Source organism: Garra rufa, chromosome 23, assembly GCF_049309525.1.
Source record: "Garra rufa chromosome 23, GarRuf1.0, whole genome shotgun sequence".
NCBI classification, from domain to species: domain Eukaryota; kingdom Metazoa; phylum Chordata; class Actinopteri; order Cypriniformes; family Cyprinidae; genus Garra; species Garra rufa.
Genome location: NC_133383.1, coordinates 21,382,693 through 21,410,104, shown reverse-complemented (window position 1 = coordinate 21,410,104; position 27,412 = coordinate 21,382,693). Strand labels below are relative to the sequence as shown.

Sequence of the window (27,412 nt, the reverse complement as noted above, 5' to 3'; positions counted from 1 at the left end):
GCGAGCAAACGCAAAGTTTCTGGGTGGAAGGTAAAAGTTTTGCGAGCAAACACAAAGTTTCATGTTTTGCGAACAAACAAAATTTCAAGTTTTGCAAGGAAATGCAAACATCTTTGCAAGAGAGCGAAATCTTTTTCAGAGTGAATGCAAAGTTTCATGGTGGAATGCAAAAGTTTTACAAGGGAAGGCAAATTCCTTTGTGAGAGCGCAAATGTTTTGTGAGTGTACACTTAGTTTCATGTTCTGCGAGCGAACACAAACTTTCAAGTTTTGCAAGAAAACGCAAATATCTTAATAAAGATTTGCAAGCAAACAAATTTTCAAAGGAATGCAAATATCTTTGCAAGAGAACGCAAAAGTTTTGCAAGTGAAAGCAGAGTTTATCGGTGGAACAAAACAATTCCGAGAATGCATTTTTTTTTGGAGGAACACAAAAGTTTCGCAAGAGAGTGCAAATATCTTTGCGAGAGACTGCAAACATTTTGCGAGCAAATGCAAAGTTTCTGAGGGTAGAGCGCAAATTCTAAAATCTTAAGTATTTGCTTATTTAAATATAGGTGGTTTTTTTTATTAATATCAAAACTACAGTAAAACTGTAAAAAAAATATTGTGAACTATTATTGCTATTTAAAATAAAATTCACATGATCTTTCAGAAATCATCCTAATATGCTGATTTTAGTGCTCAGAAAAACACATTTCTTTATATTATAAATGTTGAAAACAGTTGTGTTTCTTAATATTATTGTGGAAACAGTGATACATTTATTCTTTGATGAACAACAGCATTTATTTGAAATATTTTGTAACATTATAAATATCTTTTATTGTCACTTTCAGTTTAATGCATTTTTGCTGAATAAAAGTATTTTTTTTAAATAGATCAAATTTTTTTTTGACTGTAACACTGATTTTGACATAATTTTTCATTTTTTTTAATAAATTAACAATTTTATTATCCCTCGGTTTCTCTCTCAAACAAGCATCATTGATTAGAGGTCTCTCATGCCTGTAAATGTGCATATGTCTCACCTCTGCGATGTAGATAGTGATCAATGTCTTGCGTGTCATTTGTCTGGTGGCTTCCCTCTTGTCTCGAGCTGCTACTCAACAGCATAGCCATCCATCACATCTCATGCGTTTATCATTATCCGACCAACCATCTGTCCCTGAGCTACTCTTGACGAGAGAGAGGGAAAGAATAAGAGAGAGATAAATGTCACAAGACCAAAGAGCGTTTCACTAGAGTCTTCTTACAGTTCCTTGATCATGTTTCGTATCAGATATAAGATCAAATTGAACTCGGACGAGCTTCAGTACGGGGGTCACGGGAGGCTTGTGCAGGACACTGAGTTCTTCACAGAGCCTGCGCCTTTCAGTGGTCAAGCACAATCATTTCTGGTAAGTTTCATCTTTATTACAACCTTCCACTCCTAAACCATTGACAAAAATTGGATGTTGTGTAGTGGGGAACAGTCTGGGCTGGTCCATGACCCTCAAGTTCGCACCTTTAACAAAGCACTCGATCCTAAACATCACATTATATTTCCGTCACCATATGTTTAAATAGCTAATTTTTCCCATCCACTTTATGTTAAATCATCCTATTATAAAAAAGATTTCTTAACTACACATTGTTATGAACTGACCTTGTCATCTGAGCCAGTGTATGAAATTGGGTTTGTACAGTTTCTGTCTTTTCCTCATATGCTGCAGTGTGCAGTGAGCCACAGAAGTCTTTGCGCATTTCATCTTAGCTTAGATTATTGTCTGTGTAGTGCTTCAAGGTTGTGTAAGCATGTGTGTATTTGTGATATACTTGCAGCTAAAAAAGGATCCTTGTGGTCTCTTGTGTCCAAAGCTTTGATTTAAAGCACACCGGATGTGCTGTAAACAGAACCTTGATTCTGATTCCCTGGTGAAATGCTACAGTTACCTGTATTAAAAAAAAAAAAAAAAACACTTTCCCTGAACTAGCTTCAAAAAAAAAAAAAATAAAATAAATAAATAAATAAATCGGTGGTTTTAAAGAGGTGAGCGCAGTAGTATTTCATTATGCAATAGTAAGCTTCAGACAGTATGGGGTTTATTGAAAAATACAGCTTTAAAGTAGAGCAAGAGATTGAATAAATCATGATCTCATTTCGGCCTCATTACAGCTCGTTGAATTTTATGACAATCCACTTTATATAGTCTATGAAGTCTGAACTCTGAAGGTGAGCACTGCTGCCCTTCCCATAAATCAGCTGAAGATTTTTAAGTAATTTTTTGCAGAGCAGCCCAAACCGCTTGTTTGAGGTATATAGGCTTTTTATGCAGTGTAAAAGGTACGCTGGTTGTGCAAATTTTCTTCTTCCTGTGTTAAGGTTGGTTGGGAGAGTTTGAGTTCTTTGTGCAGTATAATTGTATATCATGCAGTTCACATTTTTGTCTTAATGTCATGTAAAGGTTTATCAGCTGTAAAAAAAAAAGGTCCTTTATGTAGTGTAAAGTTTGCAGAGTTCTACAAGATGTGTTGTGTAATGTAAAGTTTCTTTGCATACAGTGTTAAGTTTTTTTTTACTCACCCTCATGCCGTTCCAAACCCGTAAGTCCTTTGTTCTTCGGAACACAAATTAAGATCTTTTTAATGAAATACGAAAGCTTTCTGACCCTGCATAGACAGCAACACAACTGACACATTCAAGGCCTAGAAAGATAGTAAGGACATTGTTAAAATAGTTCATGTGCATCAGTGGTTCAACCGTAATGTTATAAGCTACTTTTTGTGTGCAAAGAAAACAAAAATAACAACTTTATTCAACAATTTCTCCTCTTTCGGATCAGTTTTTGACACGTGGTCATGAAAATACCACAACGCATAGGATTTTCGACAAAGTTTGCGAGCGAACACAAAGTTTCTTGGGGGAGCGCAAAAAGAAAATTGCGAGCGAATGCAAAGTTTTTCGAGGTAATGCAAAAGTTTGGCGAGGGAACGCATATATCTTTGCAAGGGAATGCAAAAGTTTTGCAAATGAATGCAGTTTCTCAGTGGAGCACAAAAATTTTGTGAGCGAACAAAGTTTCTTGGGGGAATGCAAAAGTTTTGCGAGGGAACACAAATATCTGCGAGAGAATGCAAGCGTTTTTTTTTTTTTTTCATTCTAAAATCTTAAGTATTTGCTTATTTAAATATAGGTGGCTTTTTGATTGATATCAAAAGTACAGTAAAACAATAAAAATATATATATTGTGAACTATTATTGCTATTTAAAATAAAATTCACACTGCAACTACCACGTTCAAGGTCCAGAAAGGTAGTCAGGACATTGTTAAAATAGTGACACATGTGACTAAAGCTATTTCAAAAATAGCTTTAGTCAACAACTTCTTCTCTTCCGGATCAGTCTTTGATGTGTGCTCATGAAAATACCACAATGCATAGGATTTCTACATCCAGGGTTGCCAGTTTGCGGGAAACACTGCATATTGCAGCCATGGAAGCCAGCAAACAAACTGGGTCAGATATCGCAGATTCTGCCCAACCTAAAAAGCCTAAGAGCGATCTATAAAGCTCCAAGACCAGATGTATAATTAAATGTTGATAAATCAACTCATCAGCTTACAGTGTAAGGCTTGTTGCCTTCCATTGTCAATTGACTTTTCGCATGAAGTTTAAGGTGCATTTCCCAAAAGCAACTATGGTCACAAGTTCGGTCGTTGCCAACAGAGCTCAATGGAACATATGACCATTGTCAGCTAACGAAAATTTTGGAAACGCACCCCTGACCAATCATTACTTAGAATCTGCCATTTTGTTTGAGAAACAAACCAGTCAGGAGAGCGGATTAACGTTGGTGGACTTGAACTTGGAAAATAAAAAATTGTGTGTATTGATGTCTTTCTGCGGTTGAAACAGGATACCTTCTCATGTTCATTCTTGTTTATTTTGTGCTATAACTAGTCGAGAGGAAGAGATGATCAGGCATTACAGCGATCTGTTACAACACATTAAAGAGCCACACAATGGTATTTATTGTTTGAATTCCTTACAAAAATTGCAAAATTTCAAAGCTGATTTCAAAGCTAATTTTGTACCAAAAGTAACCTGCTCTGTCTACTCTGTTGGCGTGTTGTCAGTTTCCTTTTTGATCCCCAATGTATTTTTTCAACCTGATCTCATGACAAAAACGTACCTGAGGGAACTTTTCCACAACATGCAAAATACGTAGCTCCATGTACGTTTTGTGACACATTCGATGTGAAATGTCCACTGAGTGGCACTAAAAGGGTGTCTTTTTTCCGGAACAGGTAAATGTACATATGGTACTTTTTATGTGACATTGGTTTTGTACGTGTCACCACAGTTCTGACTTGAAATGTCCATTGAGTAGCGCTATAACTCTAATGCTCCATGATGTTTCAAAATAACGTAGCATCTGTACTACACCTAACCCTACCCAATAGTATGAACAAAACCGAATGTGATGTAAAAACGCAATCGCAAGCATGCCGTCGTAGCTTCTCTTTCGATCTTTCATCTCTCTCAGGTCTTTCACCGTGAGTCATGTTTTTCTTGGGATTTGTACCCAAGGATTCTGCATCCTAAGTCCAGTTTTGTGCCAGCTGCATCGCGTTCAAAAATGACCAACGGGTTTTGATATTTGTCCTATTTAAAACTTGACTCTTCAGTAGTTACATCATGTATTATTAAGACCGGTGGAAAATGTAAAACTGTGATTTTCTAGGCCGATAAGATTAGGAACTATATTTTCATTCCGGCGTAATAGTCAAGGAAGTTTGCTGCCGTAACATGGCCGAAGCAGGCACATCAAAATATCGCCAGAACAGGAGAACGGCTGAATGGATTTCAAAACGGTAAAACTCAACTTATTAACTCAGGGGGGAGTTGGAGAATGAGCCTATTTCCAACAAAAGTGGAGTGTTCCTTTAAGGAAATTCAAACACTGAATACCATTTTGTGGCTCTTTCATGTGTTGTGAGAGATCGCTTTAGCACTTCAGTTCAAGTGGCACGTGATTGGTCAGATCGCCTGTCAATCAAACTCCCTGCGAAGGGTTAATTGAGCTTGTTCCTGTTGTGTGTTCTTAATCTGGCAACCCACGTAAAACAACCTTCTCCAATATTTTGAATTTGGACTGCAGTGCCTATTTCACCCGCTAGCTACTCCATCTTAAAGTATGTGTTTGTCACTCAAAGGAGTGTGGCCTGGATACAGCAGGAGACTCCAAGCACAACTCTGTAGATGGAAATGAACCCTTGGGGAGGTTTTAGGCCGAACTTCAAACTGTTCCCCCCATACCTGATTTATTTTCAGAGTTCTCAATCTGTCTCTATCTTTTCCTTTTTCACTCCCTTTTCTCTACTGCTAGTAACTGCCCATTCAGTCATTTCCCCAGGCTGTTTTCTGATGGAGCGCTGGGGCCAGGGAATAAGGTAGGCCTGTAACGAACAGTTGAAAGAGCCGTCTCCAATCAGTTAGCCTGTGAAAGCCTTGGTAACTTTCTGTTCATAATATAAGCTTTCTATTTAGCTCTCCCTCTCACTTTCAGTCTCTCTCAGGGAAGGTCCATAAACGCACCCCCTTGGTTTCATATTGCTATTGATCTTTGGCTGCCCCTTATTTATAGACTGATAAATGTATCATTTGTTTTCTCAGCTATAGAAAGGAAACTCAGCCTATTAGTTTCTCAACGTCTTCCTCATATTTATCCTTTATGGTCTGCTTCGCCTTCCTTTTCATGGTCAGCTGGCTAGGCAGCTTATTAAGGGTATACAGATGAATAAAAAAGATGGATGAATAGGTGGAAAGCGAAAACAAACATTTTCAATGTAATCGCACATTCTTAGCCATATGTGACCCTGGACTACAAAACCAGTCATAAGGTTAAATTTTACAAAACTGAGATGTATACATCACATGAAAGCCCAATAAATAAGCTTTCTATTGATATATGGTTCTATTGATATATCTATTTGAAAATCTGGAATCTGAAGGTGCAAAAAAATCAAAATGCTGAGAAAATCACCTTTAAAGTTCTTCAAATTAAGTTCTTAACAATGCATATTACCAATCAAAAATTACATTTTGATATATTTATAGTAGGAATTTTACAAAAAATCCTCATGGAACATGATCTTTACTTAATTTCCTAATGATTTTTGGCATAAAAGAAAAATCAATAATTTTGACCCATACTATGTATTTTTGGCTATTGCTACAAATATACCCCAGCGACTTAAGACTGGTTTTGTGGTCCAGGGTCACATATTAGATATTGAAAGCTTGTATAGATGGATGAATGGATGATACATGGTTCATCCAATGCAAAAAATCCTTCATAATTCTCAAAATGCTACAAATCTACCTTCACAATATATTTTTCTCAGGCAGACAGAAAAAAAAACAGAATAAATGTCATCAATAAATGTCTATCTTATTTGGTAGCTTTTCAAATAGTTTGAGTGTTACAATTGCCCCTGTCTCCCCCAGAGACTGACCTTTATACTTGGGAAAAATTTCTGTTGCTACGAAACCATGACATTTTTAAACCAATGAAATTAAATGTTCTTAATTAAATGTTTTTAATTCCTGTTTTATTACTTTAAATTACAAACTCATGGTTTCCTTTTCAGTTCATTGTCAGTAAAAATCCGGCTAGCCGTAGTGTTTTTCTCTCAGTCATCTAATGTTTACATTTTAAAGACCTGATAAAAAAGATAAACACCTTCCTGCTCTCTCACACACAAACAAGTTTGCACACCACACACACGCGCTTTAGAGGAATGTCTGATTGTGACAGGAAATGAATTATTAAAACGAGACGCAGGTGCCGGATGCAGCCTCCATTTTGGGAGACTCGCAACATGATTTATTTAAAGGACTGTTGCTTCAAAGTCAGTTTAAAGTTTGTCTTTTCTCGCCATTTCTCTTTAATGGGACCCATCATCTCAATCACCCATCTCTCTTTTTCTCTGCCTTATCTCGCTCATTCTATTCTCTTTTTCAGAAACAAGGCAGCATTTGCACCCTGAATTTGCACTTCTTTGCTCACAGCTATTGCAGTTTAAAAGGATGACCCATGCTGGATGGCTAGGGTGTTTGTTCAATATTGCAGGTTTCACATGGTACCCACGGCACTTGGACATAAATAAACATCACGCTGGTTTCGATCAGGCCTGCTTGTAGGAGGAAGCATCACCCGTTACCCTGAACAGCCCTTTTCACTGGCGTTCTGCATGAATTACTCACTTTATCCCTCATCGTTTTCATTTTGGGACAAGAAAAAGTACTTTATACACAGCAGCGCTCGCTCCAAAAAGCTCCAATTTGTCGGATCAGGAAAGAGGTTTTTGCTTCCCTCCAATTTGGGCTCGATAGCAGGTGAGCTTGTTTCATTTCAAAGTAGTTTCTCACAATTTTAGGACACAATCAGTGCAGTTTGTTAACCTTCCACTCACAATGTGAGTCTCCTTTGTTTTGGGATTATACCCTGTATTGTAGTTGTTAGGAAAGCACTGTTAAAGTTTGATGCATTTATATCAAAATATTGGATGAAAAAAAAATCATAGTACAAAAATAAAACATTGCCAATATAATATGTGATTGGTTCATGCGATAAATCCTGCCTCTTGTATTGTTGCACGTTCTGCATTCGCGAATCATATCAAAAGAATCAAACGAATAGCTGAACATAAGTTCACAAATCAAATACAGTTGAAGTCAAAAGTTTTCATGCATCTTGCAGAATTTGGAAAATGTTAATTATTTTAAAATAAGAGGGATTTTTTTATTTAGCACTGAACTGAATAAGATATTTTACATAAAAGATGTTTACATATAGTCCACAAGAGAAAACAATAGTTGAATTTATAAAAAATGACCCCGTTCAAAAGTTTACATACACTTGATTCTGAATACTGTGTTTTACCTGAATGATCCACAGCTGTGTTTTTTGTTTTTTATTCTAGTGATAGTTGTTCATGAGTCTTGTTTCTCCTGTACAGTTAAACTTCCCGCTGTTCTTCCGAAAAATCCTTCAGGTCCCACAAATTCTTTTTGAGTATTTGAACCCTTTCTAAAAAAATGACTGTATCATTTTAAAATTCCATCTTTTCACACTGAGGACAACTGAGGGACTCCAAACACTCACTGATGTTTCAGAAGGAAAAATAATGCATTAAAAGCCGGGGGTGAACTTTATGAATTTGAAGATCAGGGTAAATGTAACTTATTTTGTCTTGTGGGAAACATCTTCTGTAGCTTCTGAAAGGCTGTAATACATGAAACATACAATATTTAGGCCAAATAAGAAAAATATACACATCTTCATACCAGTCAAAAGTTTACACCCCTGGCTCTTAATGCATATTTTTTCCATCTGAAGCATCAGTGAGCGTTTGAACCTTCTGTAATAATTGCATATGAGTCCCTCAGTTGTCCTCAGTGTGAAAAGATGGATCTCAAAATCACACAGTCATTGTTGGACATGGTTCAAATACACAAAAATGCTGAAAAACCAAATAATTTGTAGGGCCTTAAAGACTTTTCTAAATAACAGCGGGAAGTTTAACTGTTCAGGATAAACAAGGAACTCATGAACAACTATCAGTAAACAACAACAACAACAACAACAACAAAAAAAAAGCTGTGGATCATTCAGGCAAAATGTTCTATAAACTATTATTTTCTCTTGTGCACTATATGTAAACATTTTATGTGAAATTTTGCAGATTCTGCAAGGTGTATGTAAACTTTTGACTTTAACTGTATATTGTTTCAATTGTTACCGATTAAAAACCATCCCTTCATTATTACCTATTTAATTCCATCTTTTGTGCATTGTGTGTTTACAAAGTGTAGAAAATAGTGGGTTAACAGTTCATGTACGAACTTTTCATCACTTTGTTGGAGTTCACAAGAGCACAAGCCTCACTAAACAGTTGTTCTTTCCTTCACTCTCTTTCCGTCTTTGTCTCTGAAGAATGGGCAATAGAAGGTTTCTTAATGAGCAGCAGGATTGAATAATTACAGCCCTTAGATGTTTTCTTGATGAGATCCTTGCAGCTCATGATGGGCCACGCAGCTCTTCTGACGATTCCTGAAGAAAAGAACAGAGGAAAAGATACAGAAGTGTGAAGCTCTGTGATCAAAGGAACGAAAAAGCTCCCTTTCATTTCACTCTCTGTCTAAAGCAATATGAATCCTCTACATTCAGCCACACTGTACGGATAATAAGGAAGCAGACTGGGATGGAGGGCGGGAAGAACTGTGGGAGCTCTCATACTAATTTATAACCTTCCCTCTGACCCACATTCATTGGGTCCCAATGACCAGGTTGAGTGAGTGACAGCTCTTGAAAGGACACCTTGCTAGGACACTCCACAGGTCATCACAGTTTTATGGGTCCGGTGACTTAGTAACCTCTCATTCCGCATGAGGAAATGGCCTTCATTAGCAGGAAGAGCAACTCTAGGGTAAGATATATTGAGCGGTAAGCAGAACGAGGTGAAGAGAAAGAGAAAAAGGATCCTTGGAGGACAGACTGGGACACTCAAGGGGAGAGACAAACCTTCCTATTCTGTCTGCTTTATATGCTTATAAAATCTTGATCAGAGTGTTTAAATATATTATCTACCCAAAGGCTTCGCTCACCTTTTGAAAGAGAGGCTCTGCAAGCCACAAACCTTCACTGTGGGTGATACGAGCGTCGAATGTGAAGCGAATGTCTGATGGTTTGCAGTCATTTGACAGCTTTGTTCCTCTAGGTTGCAAAAGCACGAATTGAAAAAGTTTTCTCACAAGAGCTTCTGAAGTTCTGGTTTTGCATTAATAGCAAGTTGATATTTGCACGCAGGCACACCCTGGAGCATTTTGGGGTAAGGCGCTGCCATAATCAAAAGAAATCTAGGGACCTTTGAACCTGCAGCCCTCCAGCATTGTGTCCACATCTTTTGGAGTCTTACCTGGGATACAAACCACCCACGCTCAAGCTCAGGGCATCTTAAAAACAAATTTGTGTTTTTGGGGGTGGCTGTGCAAAACATGCTGTGTAGATGCTATGGTTTCTAGGGTGTTGCTAGAACCCTTAGTATACCTTCAAAACCTTCAAAAAATATGTTTCAAAACCTGCTGCTTCAGTGCTAGGTTGGTTAAAATGGTTGCCAGATCTTTGCTATGCTGTTGCCAAGGTGCTCTTAATAATTTGTAGCGCCATCTAGTATTCTAGATGTTTTATAGAGTGTTGCCAGAATCTTTAGCATACAATAACTGATGCCTCAAAACCTGCTTTATATGTGTCAGTTTGTTGCGAGTGGTTGCCAAGGTCTTTGCAACTAAAGGCAGGTATGTACGATTTTTGCGTTAAAATATCCCAAAACCACTAAGACAGTGTTAAATGTGACCTTGGATCACAAAAACATTAATTAGCACAGATATATTTGTAACAATAGCCAAAAATACATTGTATGGGTCAAAATTATCAATTTTTTCTTTTATGCCAAAAATCATTAGGATATCAAGTAAAGATTGTGTTTCCTAGCGTAAATATATCAAAACGTAATTTTTTATTAGTAATATGCATTGCTGAGAACTTAATTTGGAAAACTTTAAAGGTGATTTTATCAATATTTAGTTTTCAGATTTGTTTTTATATAGTTGAATCTCGGCCAAATATTGTCCTATCCTAACAAACCATATATCAATGGAAAGCTTATTTATTCAAAAATCTCAAAACGGACACATTTTGTTAAGTTGTGAACTTAAATATCCCAAATGTTTCCAACTATTTGTAAATCCAGAGGAATTTGCCTTTTTAACCAAGGACACAGTCCAAGTCTTTGTGTTGACTGTCAATGTCTTCATATCCGCATTCTCCTTGGTTTTCATTTTTACTGCCATAGAAACACAGTCTCGTGGACAAATACCGAAATGTAAACGTAAATGCACAGGTCAAGTGGAGGTGAAGACTGAAGACGACAACTCCCATCATTCAATGCTCCTTCACAGCATCATCAAGCTACACCACTGTTGTTTTGAATATCCAAACAGTTTGAAATGTCCTTGTACACCTCGATCATGGCAACAGCACAAACAGTACAGGACAAGTTAAAAAGGACATTGGATGCCCATTTTCAACAAGTTGGAATAAAATGTCTGAAACATACTTTGGTTAAAATTCCTCAGTGGTTGTGTAAAACAACACCATTTTTACCTTGTCAAAAACAGCTCTGTTCACAGCGGTCCATTTCAGTGCATGTCTCACCCCACCCCTCCCTTCTGTTTTTTGCGTATTTGGTGGCGCATCACCATCAAAAACAAAACTAATACACTGCGTCCTCAATGGCTCTGATGTCGGGAGAAAAGGAAGACTTATGTTCACTTTTACATCCAAATACAGAACACCTGCATTGCTTGTTGGAGAAAATAGCTGAGGGCGGAAATATGCTAATACGGGACAGTCCATCAGCAGTCGTCAAGTCAAGTCAAGTCAAGTCAGAAAATCAAAACGGCTTGATAATTGAGGCTGTTTAGGTTTTTCGGGGATTAAAAAAAATGGAGTGAATGGATTTTTATCATTGCAGGGTGGATGTATCCACACACTGCTAAGACATTTAAAAAATAAGCTAAAATGATTCAAATCAGATGTAGACGTAAATAGCAAAATGTGAGAAAATTATCTTTTAAGCACGGATCTACAAGAAACATTAAAGCACCACAGCTCACAGGTTTACATGCAATTCCCATTAAGCTCGAACTAGTGCAGAGCACTAATTTGTGTGAAGTCGAGACGGTGCGTGTGACACGATAAACCAGCTGGGGCACTTGCAGCAAGTGTCGCGGAGTTCATCCTGTCCCCACTGAGCCCGAAGCTCCTGCTGCTACATCTGCACAGTCTCGCGCTCACTGAGGTGGTCGCTCTCAGTAGCGCTCTTTTATCCCTGCTAGAAAGATTAGCTTAGCTAGTCAGCAGCACATTGTGTTTTGGTTGCTGGTGTGCTGTTTTTTCCTCAGCAGGCTGTTAAACTAGCTTAGCAAGTGAGATCTTGATCATTCATCTTGAAAGACTTTAGTTAGATCATTCATCTTGAAAGACATCACTGTTTTATCAACCAACCTCATGTTAATTTAAACTAATGACTTTGAGTCTGTGGTTTTTAAGAAGTGTTTTAGTTCTTATATTTAGGCATGCTAGCATTGAGGCTAAGTAATCGCTTCAGGATTGCCCGAAATTGACTAGTAGGTGAGTTGCCTGAATGACTGGTTGACTAATTGGTCTTAAAGGGTCAGAAAGCTCTCGGATTTCATCAAAAATAACTTAATTTGTGCTCTGAAGATGAGCGAAGCTCTTACGGGTTTGAAACAACATGAGGGTGATTAATTAATGACAGAATTTAGATTTTTTGCATGAACTATCCCTTTAAGGAAGCCGTCAAGACACTTTTTAATGTCTCACACATTATATTACAGGGGATAAATCCACCTCACTAATAAACAAGTTAATTGTTGGATCGCTAATCAAATTTACCCATTAACCAGCTTCCAGACTGAGGATTAAATCATTGCAGCTGTGATTTCCTAAAGGAGTTCCATCACCTGTGTGTGCAGATGCAGAGCAGACAATCTGGAGCTGGAGACTGAGATGAGCTCGACCTCATCATGTTTCTGCTCTGTCTTCTTGTATTAGCATGAGGCCTGATTCAGCAGCCTTTAATGAATCACATCACCGCCTTTACATTTCCGATGTTAACGTTGACTCACTTTGCATTCTAGCCTCAGGCGCAAACTAAGATCTGAATAAAACATACATTGATCTACTTTTAAAAAATGCTTTAGATGTAGGAAGCGAGTAAAAAAACATTATTCAATTTGAAAACGAGGTAATTATTTATCAGTTTAACCATGAAATAAAGCAGAATTCCTGCCTTCGTACACAAGTTCAAATAAGCAGGGAATTAATCTTTTCTTTCCAAAGTTAATATTACTTTGGGAGACGAAAGGAAAATAAAAAGGGGCTTTAAAAGGGATTATCCGCAATGAACATCAAATGAGAAGTCTGTCATCATTTACTCAACCTCATGTCTTTCCAAAACCACGACTGACTGACTTCTACAAAACTAACAGACAAATTCTGACGACTGTGTTGGTCTCTGTTGAATTCATTTTGAAGTAGGATGCAAAAGCATCATAAACGTAGTTCTAATAATGAGAATCAAATCGGTCTGATTTGTGAACACATCTTTCACACGAGCTTTATGACCAATATTGGTTGATTTATTTAAAAGATTTTTCAATTTAAAAGACTCAGAAGTACAACTTCACATACCTGACTCAAAACAACTGGTTCAGATATAGCTACAGCACATTTCTTATGAACGCTCAGGGAAATCTAGGCTGGATGTCAAATTTAACTTAAATTTAAATTTTGACCTTTTCTTCACTCAAAGATTCTTCTAGGGTGTGTTTGTGTGCTTTTTGTAGTAAAACAATTCTTTAAAATGCCCCTATTATGCCATTTCCTACATTGCCTTTCATCCAGTTTGTAATGTAGCTGTATGTGAATGTAAACGATCTGCAAAGTTGTGAAGCCGAAAGTGCACAATAAATTTATGATAAAGGTATTGTCTCCCAAAATAAAGAATCAACTCTGTACAGCCTAAGGCCCTGTTTACACTAGTGCATTTTTGTCTTAAAACGCATTTTAGAATGAAAACAATCCTCATCTACACTGGTGTTTTCACTGCGTTTCATAAACGATCTTCGTCCACACTACACAACCGAAAACGCATGTTACATGACCTTTCTTACAACGAGCATGATGTTATTGTTTACACAGTCATCAAGGATATGCAGAGCAAATGTGGGCAGCCACGCCATCATTTGCAAAAGCCTCAGTTTTGGTCCGTTTACACTGAAACACAACCCCTGAGTTTTAAAACCAAAACAAGGTTGCAGTGTTTTCAAAATTCTCTGTTTTCGACGGTCAAAAACGTTGGAGTAGTGTAAATGACAGGCGTAACCATAGCAAAAGTTATGCATTTTAAAACGAAAACACACTAGTGTAAACGCAAACCTAAACGAGTCGTAAGTAATTCAAATCCCACTTCCATGACGGCTACACTTCACAGGGAAACATATAATATTGGCACCCTTGGTAAATATGAGCAAAAGTGGATGTGAAAATAAATCTGCATAATTTATCCTTTTGATCTTTCATTCAAAAAATTCACAAACCTGTCATTGAAGTAAAACAATAGAACCTAGGGGTGAAATCTCATTATGAAATAAATGTTTTTCTCTAGTTCACGTTGGCCACTTTTATTGGCACCCAATTATTGCAACATCCTTTTCCCAAGATAACAGTTCTGGGTTTTCTCCAACAATGTCTAATGAGTTTGGAGAGCACCTGACAAGAGATCAGAGGCCATTCCTTCATACAGAATCTCTCTAGATTCTCCAGAATCTCTCTCTTCCCAGTTTGGTGTTGGGGCTTCTTCTCTTCAGTTTCTAGACAGGGTTCAGGTCAGGGAACTGGGACGGCCATGGTAGAAGCTTCTTTCTGTGCTCAGTGACACATTTTTTTGTGTTGATTTTAATTTGTTTTGGATCATCGTCCTGCTGGAAGATGCAACCATGGACCATTATAAGATTTCTAACAGAGGCAGTCAGGTTTTGATTTTTTATCTGCTGGTATTTGATAGAATCCATGAAGCCATGTATCTAAACAAGATGTACAGGACCTCCGGCAGAAAAATAGGTCCACAACATTAAAGACCCAGCAGTATTTTTAACTGTGGACATGGGGTACTTTTTTATCCCTGTCTGCACTAAAACCATCTGGAGGGTTATCTGCCAAAAGGCTCATTTTTAGTTTCATCTGACCATAGAAGCCAGTCCTGTTTGAAGTTCCAATCATGTCTGACAAGTGAATATGCTGGAGTTTGTTTTTGGGTGAGACAGGAGGATTTTTTCTTGAAACCCTCTGGAACAACATGTGGTGATGTAGGGGCTGTTTGATCATTTTATTTTAGGCTTTCTGACCCCAAGACTCTGCAATTCTCCAACTGTGATCCTTGAAGAGTCTTTGGCCACTCAAACTCTTCTCTTTATTGTGCTCTATTTATTGTGCTCTTCTCTATATTGATGATATAGACACACGTCCTCTTCTAGGCAGATTTGTAACATTTTTAGTTGATTGGATCTTCTTAATTATTGCCCTGATGGTGGGAATGGGGATTTTCAATGCTTTCGCTCTTTTCTTACAGCCGCTTTCTATTTTGTGAAGCTCAACAAACTTGTTCTGCACATCAGAACTACATTCTTTGGTTTTACTTCTTGTGATAGATGATTAAGGGAATTTGGCTTTTGTGTTCTTCATATTTATAATCCTGTGGAACAGAAAGTCATGACTGGACAATTTTATACTCCTAGCCACCCTGGTGTGCTAAAAAAAAATTGTAATATTAATGGGAATATACTTTAGTGATATTTTACTTAGACAAATTTTTAGGGGTGCCAATAACTGTGGCCAACGTGAACTAGAGAAAAACATTTATTTCATAATGAGATTCCCCCCCATTTTCCATCGTTTTACTTCAATGAAAGGTTACAATTTTGTGAATCCAGATTTATTTTCACAGTTACCTTTGCTCATATTTACTAAGGGTGCCAATATTAGCGGAGGGCACTGTATGTTCGACGTTGGCCAGCCGCGAACAACTTCACCCAACTTCAAACTAATCACGAGAACTTCTGAAAAATGAGGTGATGTTAAATGCATATTTTGAGAAATCGAAAACATTTTTTGACCTTGCATCTATGTAAACCTATTGTAGGAGACTCCCAAAACAAGTGTTCTTTATGACGCATCATCAATCGGCCATATTGGCAGCACTGAACATAAACAATGCCACTGAACTAAACAAAACTCACATATTTTACTTACTATTGCTGCTTGGTTGGCCAAGCTGAACCAGGATTTTCAGGGCAAGAATCTTGACAACATTTGTGTTTGTTCTTATCACTTCTGGTCAGGTAGGTGAAATATTAGACAAATTTCTTAATTTATACTGCTCGTATGTATCTTCACCACCTATTAACTTTAGTTCATCAAAATATTGTGCCCTTTCCTGCTTACTAAGTCCTTCTCTATATGATTTAGCAGCTTCCACACGTTTTTTCTGTGGTTTAGACAGCATAAATTAGCAGAACAGCATATTCAGTAGTACATTAACCATGCAATCTATGCTGTTGTTTACATCCGAGTATCGCCAGTATGGGGCATTTGACACTCTATATTAGGAACCTTAAAAATGGCATTAATAGAGGCACTTTAAAATTTCCCTTAGTTTTCCACAGAAGAAAGTAAGTCATATGAGCTTGGACCAACATGGGGTGAATAATAATGACAGAATTAAAATTTTTGGGTGAACTTTTAAAGACTTTTAATGACAAATGAACAGTGATCTTCTTTTCATCTTCATGTTTCTGGAGCCTGGCCAGTCGCATGAGGTCCCCTTTCCTGCCCTGCTTCCTCCAGGGCCGCTGTACCTGAAGATAGCGTTTTGTTTTAAATGTCAGTGATGGATTATCCAGCTGGTCAGGGGTCACTGGCAGCCATGTAGTTTGTAATGGCCTGAGTTGCGTGATTACCGGTGCTGATGAGCCGACTGAAAGATGGTTATGCCAGGAATCAATGAGCCTGTTAATACCGTTTTGGCTCAAAGTGCCTTTTAAGAGATCCGGCTAATCGCAGCAGGCATTTTAATTGAGCAAGATATTAACGTCTGTGTAACTCAGAAGGAGCTCTGACAAAAACATTCGTTCAAAGGTCTGTCTGTCCGTGACTCTGGCCAGAAAGTGAGATTTTATCTCTTTTTCTAATATCTCAAGCTTTCTAAACAGTGGGTTTCAGTTCAGTGCTTCTCCTGAGGTAAATCAGTAGCGTCTGTATAGATGATGTAGGCGTTCTGCTAACATTAGGTCTGAGGGTAAACAAAGGAATATTAGCTTCTTTTTTTACTCATTCTCCGTCTCACAATCACATAGAGTGGGACTTCCTTAGTCAGATCATCTTACATCTTACATTAGAGAGTGTTTGAATGGTTTTTAGTTAAATTTTAAACAGCATCATGTAAATTGGCTTTAGCAAACACCCAAAACAAACTTTGAAGCAAGTACCTATTTGTAAAAAGATTATGAAGCACACTCTAGTCAAAACTCAGTATAAGAGTATGGTGTTTACCAGAAAAACAGCTCAAGCTGCCTACCGCCTCCGTTCCTTAGAGATTCCCGTTTCTTATTTCCAAACTGCAGGAGTGACATCTAGTGCTCAGGTGCAGGACTGCGCATGTACAGGCCTGTGCTCTGAGATTAACTTCAGTGACTCATGAATCAATAGTTACTGCTGTGTCTGTTTCATAATGAAATCTGATGTAAATCTCAGAAGAGAGAGAGAGGCATGATTCTAGATGCCTCTTAATATAATCCATTTCAGCAGGCTTATAATACAGATCCAGGGCTTTCAACCCCTGGGGCTCCATAATGGTGCTGCAGGGGTTCATGGAAGAACTTAAAGGATTTTCTTAATTTTTCATGACATTAACTATTTGAATGAGTGCAATTACGGATAATGTAGAAATGTTAGTTATCGATTTTAAAGAAAGCTGTTCTAAAGCAAGGGTTTCCAGGGACGTTTCCACAGAGGAAGCAAGGGAGGCAGTGCCTACTCAAAATAAACGATGCTAATATTATAAAAAGCAACATTTAAAAACATATAAATCACTTGTTTTTTTTTTAAAGAAACATTATCCAACAGCGACACCATCAGGTAAAGTTACAGCGGGAGTCTGCGTCTCTAACACCTCCCCTGAGCCCATTGAGTTTTAACAGACCCCCTAAAGCATGCGGTGGGTTTGGTGGGGGGTAATTTAAAAAAACGAATGAGGGAAAATTATGTGAGATTATGATTGGATATGACTGGTTATGTTCAGCTGTGATTGGTTCATGCGAAAAATCCCGCCTCTTGTGTTTGTTCACATTCCGTGTTCGAGAATCAGTCTGAATGCTCAATATAATGGCGTAAGTAAACAACTCACACACTTAGATATAACCACTTTGTTACGTCAAAAACTTAAAATGGCATTAAAACATGATCTTTTGGAGTTTTTAGTGAGTAATCAGCTTGGTGAAATTTAAAGTAAATCTCCATCCAGACTTGGCCACACACACACACACAGACTCTGACGTCTCATTTCCAAAAGCTTCAATAGGAACATAGTGTTAAAACAGTGATTTTCTATTTGTAATCGTGGCAGTATCTTCTTGGCACTCACGCTGGGTGCTCAGGTCCAGTTCCAGCAGGTGAGTGCAGGCCCAGTTAATAAAGCACACGTCTGCTCCCTGTGGAAATCAACCACAACCTGACCTACAAGAATGACTGTTTCCTCTCTCTACACATAATGTTTTATTCATGAGAACTTTTGCTAGATATAGTCTCTGATTTCCTTTTTTTCCTCTGAGAGAAACAAGTCTTTCTTGTCGGTACGTAGATGCCCGGACCCAATCACTTCTCAGGTCCCGCTGGACTGATCCCAGACCTGTACTCTCATGTCCTGCTGCGTGAAGTGAGGTCAAAGAACAGTGATTTCACTAATAAAAACTGTATTGCGAGGTGCTCCCAGGTTACATAAAGAATTGTTTTCACTCAGCAGATTAGAGCTCATTTTAATGGCGCAATAACTTGCTTTCAAGATTTTCTCCCGAGAGAAATATTGTTTTGCCTTTTTTGAGCTTGGCCGGTATAATAGCCAAGTGAATTGTTTATATGGCAGGTTTATCAGAGCAGCCACTATCTCCAACATTGTAAGACATGGTTTAGTTTATTCTTGGACTTACCTAGAAACCTCAAATCTGAAAACCTCATTTGTACCGCATTGTACCCCATTTGTTACTTCTTGGATGATCTCATCAGTCAATCAGCACTAAATAAACCAAAACAAGACACAAAAAAAGCATCACATGATCAGTCAACCACATTAAAAGGAATCCATTGTGCTGATAGATGGTTTTCCAGCATTTTTGTGTATTTGAACCCTTTTCAACAATGACTATGATTTTGAGATTCATCTTTTCACACTGAGGACAACTGAGGGAATCTATTACAGAAGGTTCAAACGCTCACTTATGCTCCAGAAGGAAAAAAATATGCATTAAGAGCCGGGGGTGAAAACTTTTGAACAGAATGGAGATGTGTACATTTTTCTTATTTTGCCTAAATATCATATTTTTATCATTTAGTACTGCCTTTCAAAGGCTACAGATACATGTTTCAAATTCAAAAAGTCCCTCAGTCGTCTTCAGCGTGAAACTTTTTAACAGGGTTACTTTTCTAAATTCAACTACTATTTTCTCTTGTTGACTATATGTAAACGTATTTTATGTGAAATGTCTTATTCAGGTCAGTACTAAATAGACAATAACATGCATGTTTCATGATCCCTCTTATTTTGGTAAAATAATTAACATTTTGCAGATTCTGAAAAGGGGGTGCAAACTTTTGAACTCAACTGTATATATTTTTTAAAGATGTTTCTTTATATAAATATGAATGAGCGTGAATGAAGACTTCTCTTTTTCTCTCTAGATCTACATTCCTTGCAGAACCGCTCTGATCCTGGCAAATGAGGACATTGATTTCAGACATTGAGGACTGTGCGGATGAATGGAGCTGATTCTTGCATCATATCCCAGAATTCTGTGCAACCCTACTGTGCATCTGCTTATGTTCACTTGCTTATTTCCCTATAATGTTGTCCCATATTCAGAGATTGTGCGCCACGAAAGTAGTTATCTAACAGAACGTCCAAGCTGCTCTTCTCCATATAATGAAAGTTGGCTTTTACTTGTCATTTTGTTGACATTCTGCTAAATGTTCTCCAGAATAAGTCATACAGGTTTAGAATGATGTCAAGGGCCAGTAAATGAAAAAGGCTCTTTTCATAATTTAAAAAAATAATTTGTTAGATAAGAGGGGGAAATGATAATTTTGTGCAAAGCGAAGGTTATTGTAATTTTAGTGGTCAATGCATTACAAAAGCACAAAGAGCTTTTAATATGCTGTTGTTAACATTCATTCTAGATGCATTCCGATTGGATATTGCTTGCGTTATGACATCAGCAAGGTCATTTCGCTCTCTCTCTCTCTCTCTGTGTTTCTATTCATCCTGCTTTCTCTCTTTCACCCCGTAACCTTATCCTTTCTTCACTTAGCCTTAAATGCCTCCAATCCATGATTCTGATTTAGTGGGCCATTAAAAAGTTTTACAGCACTGGGTGACTTCATGGGCCAGTCGGATGTGTTAGGGAATATGAATCTCCTGGGACTTGCAGAGAATCTAGTGTCCTCTCCAGGGAAGAAGAATAATTCCCCTTGTAACCATTCCCTTGGGTGTGAGGTCTCAGCAGCTGTTCTGACACAACAGAAGACAAAAATCTCACCTAATTACTCTAATTAACACTTTTTTCCCTTAATGCATTTAATTAAATTGCTTCGGTTTAATCTATCACAGCACTTTAATTTTGCCAGAGCTCTCAGCCCAAGATTTTAAACACTAATAAGACGGTATATCAATATTGAAGACATTCATGTCCTTATAGTGGAGTTTATTGCTACCACAACCAGTAGCCAAGGTGGTCAAATAAACATGAGGGGGGAAAAAACAATTTTGTGTGTGTGTGTGTGTGTGTGTGTGTGTGTGTGTGTGTGTGTGTGTGTGTGTGTGTGTGTGTGTGTGTGTGTGTGTGTGTGTGTGTGTGTGTGTGTGTGTGTGTGTGCACTCATTTTGTATGCTGTAATTAATTTTCTGTTATGTTTGTCCAGTTTTTCCTTCAAAAATTAAGCAAAGTTTGAGTAAAGAAATAATTCACTCAAAAATGAAAATTCTGTCATTAATTACCCTCTTGTCGTTCAAAACCTGTAAGACTTTTGCATGCATCATGGGACACTCCTAAACAAGTGGCGAAAACTTGCATGGAAGAGAATAGATTATTGAATTAAGTCGTTATTTTTGTTTTCTTTGCACACAAAAAGTATACTCGTAGCTTCATAACATTCCTGTTAAACCACTGATGTCACATGGACTATTTTAACAATGTCTTTACTACTTTTCCTGGCCTTGAACGTGGTAGATGCTTTGTTGTCTCTGCAGGGTCCAAAAACTCTCTGGTTTCATCAAAAATACTTTGTTTTGCAAAGATGAACGAAGGACTTATGAGTTTGGAACGCCGTGAGGGTGAGTAATAAATGACTGAATTTTCATTTTTTCGGTAAACTATCCATTTAAAATTTGATTGAACGTGTTTAATAAAAGCCATCTTTCTATGTCACGTCAAAAATAAATTACCAAAACAATGTGTGAAAGGACACAATCGACTGCCTTTATAAATGAGTCATTTAAATAATTTCCTGAAGGGATTTGTTTGAAAAAACTCATTTATTCTGGACATAGCAGTAGACGTTGAAGTAAAATAATGATGTTTAAAAAACGGTGAGGCTCTAGCATTTTTACTGCGTTCAATTAGACCTAGATGTACAGTTGAGGTCAAAAGTTTATATACTGTACACCTTGCAGAATCTGCAAAATGTTTATTAGTTTACCAAAGTATGGGGGATCATACAAAATGCATGTTATTTTTTAATTTAGTACTGACCTGAATAAGATATTTCACATAATAGATGTTTACATATAGTCCACACGAGAAAATAATATTTATAAAAATTACCCTGTTCCAAAGTTTACATACACTTCATTACTGTGATCCACAGCCGTTTTATTTTATTTATTTTTTTTGTAGTGATAATTGTTCACGAGTGCTTTGTTTGTCCAGAACAGTTAAACTGCCCACTGTTCTTCAGAAATATTCTTTAGGTCCACAAATTCTTTGGTTTTTCAGCATTTTTTTGTGTATTTGAACCCTTTCCAACAATGACTGCATGATTTTGAGATGCATCTTTTCACACTGAGGACAACTAAGGGAGTTGTATGGGTAGAAACGTTTTGAATTTGAAGGGTAAATGTAACTTATTTTGTCTTCTGGGAAACTTGTAGCTTCTGTAGCTTCTGAAGGGCAGTACTAAATGAAAAAAATACAACATTTAAAAATGTATCATCAAAATGTACGCATCTTCTTTCTGTTCAAAAGTTTATACTCCTGGCTCTTAATGCATCGTTTTACCTTCTGGAGCATCAGTGAGTGTTTGAACCTTCTGTAATAGTTGCATATGAGTCCCTCAGTTGTCCTCAGTGTGAAAAGATGGATCTCAAAGTCATACAGTCATTGTTGGAAAGTGTTCAAACACACAAAAATGCTGAAAAAACAAAGAATTTGTGGGACCTGAAAGATTTTTCCGAAGAACAGCAGGCAGTTAAACAATACAATAACAAAAAAATAAATAAAAAACAATACAAAACAAACAAAAAAACAGCTGCGGATCACTTAGCTAAGAACACAGTATTAAGAATCAAGTGTATGTAAACTTTTGAACTGGTAATTTTCATAAATTCAACTATTATTTTCTTCTTTGGACTACATGTAAACATCTTTTGCGTGAAATATCTTATTCTGGTCAGTATAAATTAAAAATAACATGCATTTCGTGTAATCCCTCTTATTTTGGTCAAATAATTAACATTTTGCAGATTCTGTAAGGCGTGTGTACACTTTTGACCTCAACTGTATGTATGGTAATTTGTGTTGTGCTTATTTACTATGTCATCATCATCCCTCAAACTCATCAGCCTGTGTTCTGAATGAACGCTTTTTGTTAAGTGAACTTGAACAAATATGCTATGCAAAAAGCATAGGGAGCACTGAACACTTAAAGGAGTAGTTCACTTTCAGAACAACAATTTACAGATAATTTACTCACCCCCTTGTCATCCAAGATGTTTATGTCTTTTTTTCTTCAGTCGTCAAGAAATTATGTTTTTTGAGATAAACATTTCTGGAAATTTCTCCATATAATGGATTTAAATGGTGCCCCGATTTTTGAATCTTCAAAATGCCGTTTTAAATGCAGTTTAAATGCAGCTTCAAATGGCTGTAAACGATCCCAGCCGACGAAGAACGTTCGGTCATTTTCTTAGAAAAATATATTTTTATATACCTTTTAAGCACTGAAACTCGTCCAGCACTAGGGCTTGTAGTGCGCGTTCCCGACTTTACGTACTCACGTCGAAAGGTCACGCGTGACGTATGCGAAACTACAGACCCAGTGTTTACAAAGCGAACGTGAGAAGAGAGAAGTGCAACGCAATCAAATACTCTTTAGCAACAAGGTAAAACATAAAGTACAACAATGTCGGACAACTTTGAAGCTGGAGGAGCACATGAGATGGAGTATTTCACCGTTTCCTACCTTTTTGAGCCGGAATACACAGACGATGAACTCTGTCAGAGAGAGAGAACTGCGACAGCCGCGGCGGCGACACAAGCCTCGGGCAGACCGCGTTCAAACGAGACGAGATGGTGGTGCAAGTGTGGAAAATGCCAGCCATTTCCAGCGGAGCAGGAATCTCAGTGCTGTCACGACTGGACCACATCTGTTCCACTGTTACAAACAATCGGCGAGTCAGGTGATGGGACTGCTTCAAGCATTCGCTGCGTTGCAGAGCACGGTGGACGCAGTACGTAAAGTCGGGAACGCGCACTACAAGCCCTAGTGCAGGACGAGTTTCAGTGCTTAAAAGGTGTGTAAAAATATATTTTTCTAAGAAAATGACCAAACGTTTCGGTAGACAAGACCCTTCTTCGTCGGCTGGGATTGTTTACAGCCATTTAAAGCTGCATTTAAACAGGGCTGCCAACTCTCACGCATTCAGCGTGAGACTCACGCAATTGACACTTTTCACACGCTCTCACGCCACACATCCATTTTCTCACGCTGTCAAAAGCACCCTCAGTTAAAACTGGATTAATAAGATATTGGCTAAACAGATTTGGCAAAAGCTCCAGTGCGTATTTGTGTTTGTGCTCTGGAAATCGCCAAAAGACAACGTGTTTTTGTAGCGCTGAGCAATGTAGCCAATCACAGACATATATGTTGATCTAGAACGCCTGTGATTGGCCATTGCGTTCTGAATTCACTCACCTCTAAACGCCAGATTGCACTTGCCAGTCCTCTCACTGTAAATAAGCGGTTCATTGATAATAAAAGGACTTTTGCGAAAATTGCGATTAACTGAAGCGACACGTTTTAGTGATTATCAAGGAAGGGCTATTGCGCACTCCAAGGCTAATTATCATCCGTTCAGAAATTTCAAAAGTTTTGAGAGTAATAAATCTCATGAATGAAGGATTCTTTTTCGAAAATGAGAAAAATTTAATTTCTCACAACAGCAGACTAATATATCAACAGCAAAATATTTGAATTTTGTGTCAAAAAAATAAATAAAAATAAATAAATAAATAAATAAATATATATATATAAGTATAATGACTAAATCTTGCAATTCTTTCATTGTAAATTGCTTTTCTTGTTGTGGTAAAAAGTTAACAGTTTTGCAGCACTGCAACAGTTACTTTACATCATTTTATGATAAAAACAGTATCACAGACTGCTCATGCGAATGTGTGTAGCATCTTTGCTTGTATCAAGATTAAAATGCAGTTTAGTTCTAATTTTCAATGTATTATTATTATTTTTTTTTATTATTATTAAAAATGTTTAGTAGTAGCAGCCTCTGCAAAAACAGTTTCATGGCCAGTTTTATGGCTGGTAAATTTTCTCAAATCACCAAAAAATGTAGAAAACTGTAGAAAAAGGTAAAATAACATATCGGTGAAATACTTGTTTTTATTTACTTTACAGAATTGTTTTCAATATTACTGTTGTTAATATAAAATTATTATTGTTGTTGTTCTTTCTAATTCTTTTTTAATTCTAAATTGTTTGGTTTCTAAATATACCAGTGTGAGAGTAATTTAGACTGAGACACCATATCACACTAAAAAGAGGATTGAGTCCCCTTTAAACCTCAAGATCAAGTCAATTGACCAGCTTTTTTCTTTGTTTAGTTTGCACACTGAAACTGTATTGGCGCTCTTAATTGTGAACTCTCAAAGTGCACCAGATAGATGAATTTAACTGTAAAATGTACAAAATTTTCTTACGGGGGAGCATGCCCCCGGACCCCCCTACAGGGACGGCTGTGGGAATTCTCACTCCAAGCTGAAGTCAAAAATTGGCAGCCCTGATTTAAACTGCATTTAAATGGCATTTTGAAGATTCAAAAATCGGGGCACCATTTAAGTCCATTATATGGAGAAATTTCCAGAAATGTTTATCTCAAAAAACATAATTTCTTGACGACTGAATAAAAAAAGACATATCTTGGATGACAAGGGGGTGAGTAAATTATCTGTAAATTGTTGTTCTGAAAGTGGACTACTACTTTAAGGATCTTGTTAATAGGTACGCATTTTTAAAGCGTGCCTTCTCTTCGTTTTGTGAGACTTCCGGTTTATTAGCCGCCGTAGGTATATAACGAGGAAAATAGCAAAGTGCAGCAAATGGTAAAACTGTTTGCACTACAAGAGTGTTCCTAATTAAGATACTACTTTAAAATAATATGGTAAGGCACACCAATTTGCAATATCAAGCACCAAAACAACGTACTTTCGTACAGCTGGACGCGGATGAGAGTGGAATGAAATTTACAAATGGTCTCTCTTAGCGGAAAGAATAAGGTGGATATGCTGTTTAAAATGTTAAGTGGCAAAGCTTCATTTTTACTTAACTGTTATAAAAACAGCACACTCGCAAATACTTGACGGTATTTTAAATCTTAAAGTTGATATCTAGCCAACTCTCTCGGTCAGTTATGTTCGGTGTTCAGACAGGCCTGTTATACCTCTGTTAGTCTCAGAGAGTTGTGTGCCTTAAAAAAAAAGCCCCTATAGATGTTTTGGGTTTGCCATCCCAAATATAGATTTACTGTCTTCCTGAGAAAGAATTGTTCCAGTGGCACTGTCTCATAGGGATGTGCATATCGATCCTAAAGTATCGATATATCGATACTGATGCGAGTATCGAAAGTATCGATACTCAAATTGAAAATATCGATACTAAGGTGTGTTTTATTTACCAGTGATTTTGTTTATTTAACAAAAAGCCAGGAGTACAATGTGCATTGAATTGGATGCATAACCTATGTTAGAGAATAACTGTTCACGATAGAACACTTTTCCTACTCATCTGAACGCACGCAAATGATGCAAGACAGAACCAATCAATCACAGAGAGCATTCACTCCCTTTAGACAGTGCATTCAAACAGGGCTGTGTTTCCTAAAAGTATCATAAGAAATCATTGATGCTTTTGGGAACAACAGCCCTGTACAATACTTATCAGAGGACAGAAAATAAAAAAAAGTTTGAGCTATTTCTCAATAAACAAACTGAAACTGAAGCTTACATAATTTGCATTTCACAAGTGCAATTACATTTCTTTAAATTAACACTTAAAGTTCATTGATCATGTTTTGTAGTAATGTTAATATAAATTATACACTGGCAGAATAAAAATGTTGTATTTTATGTGTGCAACAGCCTGTCACTGGCAGCCCCTTATGAAACCAAGTATTTTCAACTGTAGGTTTTGTAGTTACCACTAAAGTAAACATATTTTAACCACGTGTAGAAAATAAAATTTAATTAGTTGCATATTAAATGTTAAAATGCATTTCAAATATAAAGTGTAAAAGGTTATTAAAAAAAGGGCATAATTACATATTTTACTCTTATTAATTTAATAAATGTAATAATTTAAAAATTAAGTTTAGAAGTATCGTATCGGTATCGATATCGATGATACTGGCCTTAAAAATATCGGTATCGTATCGAAAACAAAATAAGTGGTATCGCCCATCCCTACTGTCTCATAGCTCATGATCACTGGCTGACTCACAGTGTGTTTTTTAGCGAGTTCTTTGTTCTCCCTCTGACGTGTTACGACCTCCTCCTCGAAGAGCTCTGCAGGTGCCGCCTCAAACAGATTTATAGCTGTAATTATCCATGAAAATGCTCCTGGAGGTAAAACCACACAATATCTCCAATTGCTGAGTACTGTGCCTAACTGAGTGATGCTGTAATATTCTGTGAGTGAGTGAGTTTGCATATACTGTGTGCTTGCGTGAATTTCACAAATGCAGTGCGTTATGAACAAGACAATAAGCAAGCAAACAGCGCCCCCTGGAGTGAGATACAAAAGACTTGTAAAAGGGAAATAATTCTGGTGGTGAGATAGATTGAGGAGGACGTTTGTTTGATTGTCACTCGAGAGATTGGATTTTGTTGGATGAAAAATCACGCTTCATGTCACACTAATTAATGTCAGCTATGTAATTAACCTTCA

At 37.3% G+C, this 27,412-nt stretch overlaps 1 protein-coding gene across 1 annotated transcript in view; it reads left to right on the top strand.

The window, feature by feature from the left end:
* The window catches only part of gbe1a (glucan (1,4-alpha-), branching enzyme 1a), a 208,918-nt gene extending 187,665 nt beyond the window's left edge, over positions 1–21,253 (top strand). Inside the window, exons 15-16 of the mRNA XM_073829881.1 lie at positions 1,283–1,400; positions 19,643–21,253. Of these exons, the coding sequence (XP_073685982.1) occupies positions 1,283–1,400; positions 19,643–19,705 (181 nt within the window). The 3' untranslated portion in view covers positions 19,706–21,253. The remainder of the gene's footprint in view (positions 1–1,282; positions 1,401–19,642) is intronic.
* Positions 21,254–27,412: the final 6,159 nt, after the last annotated feature.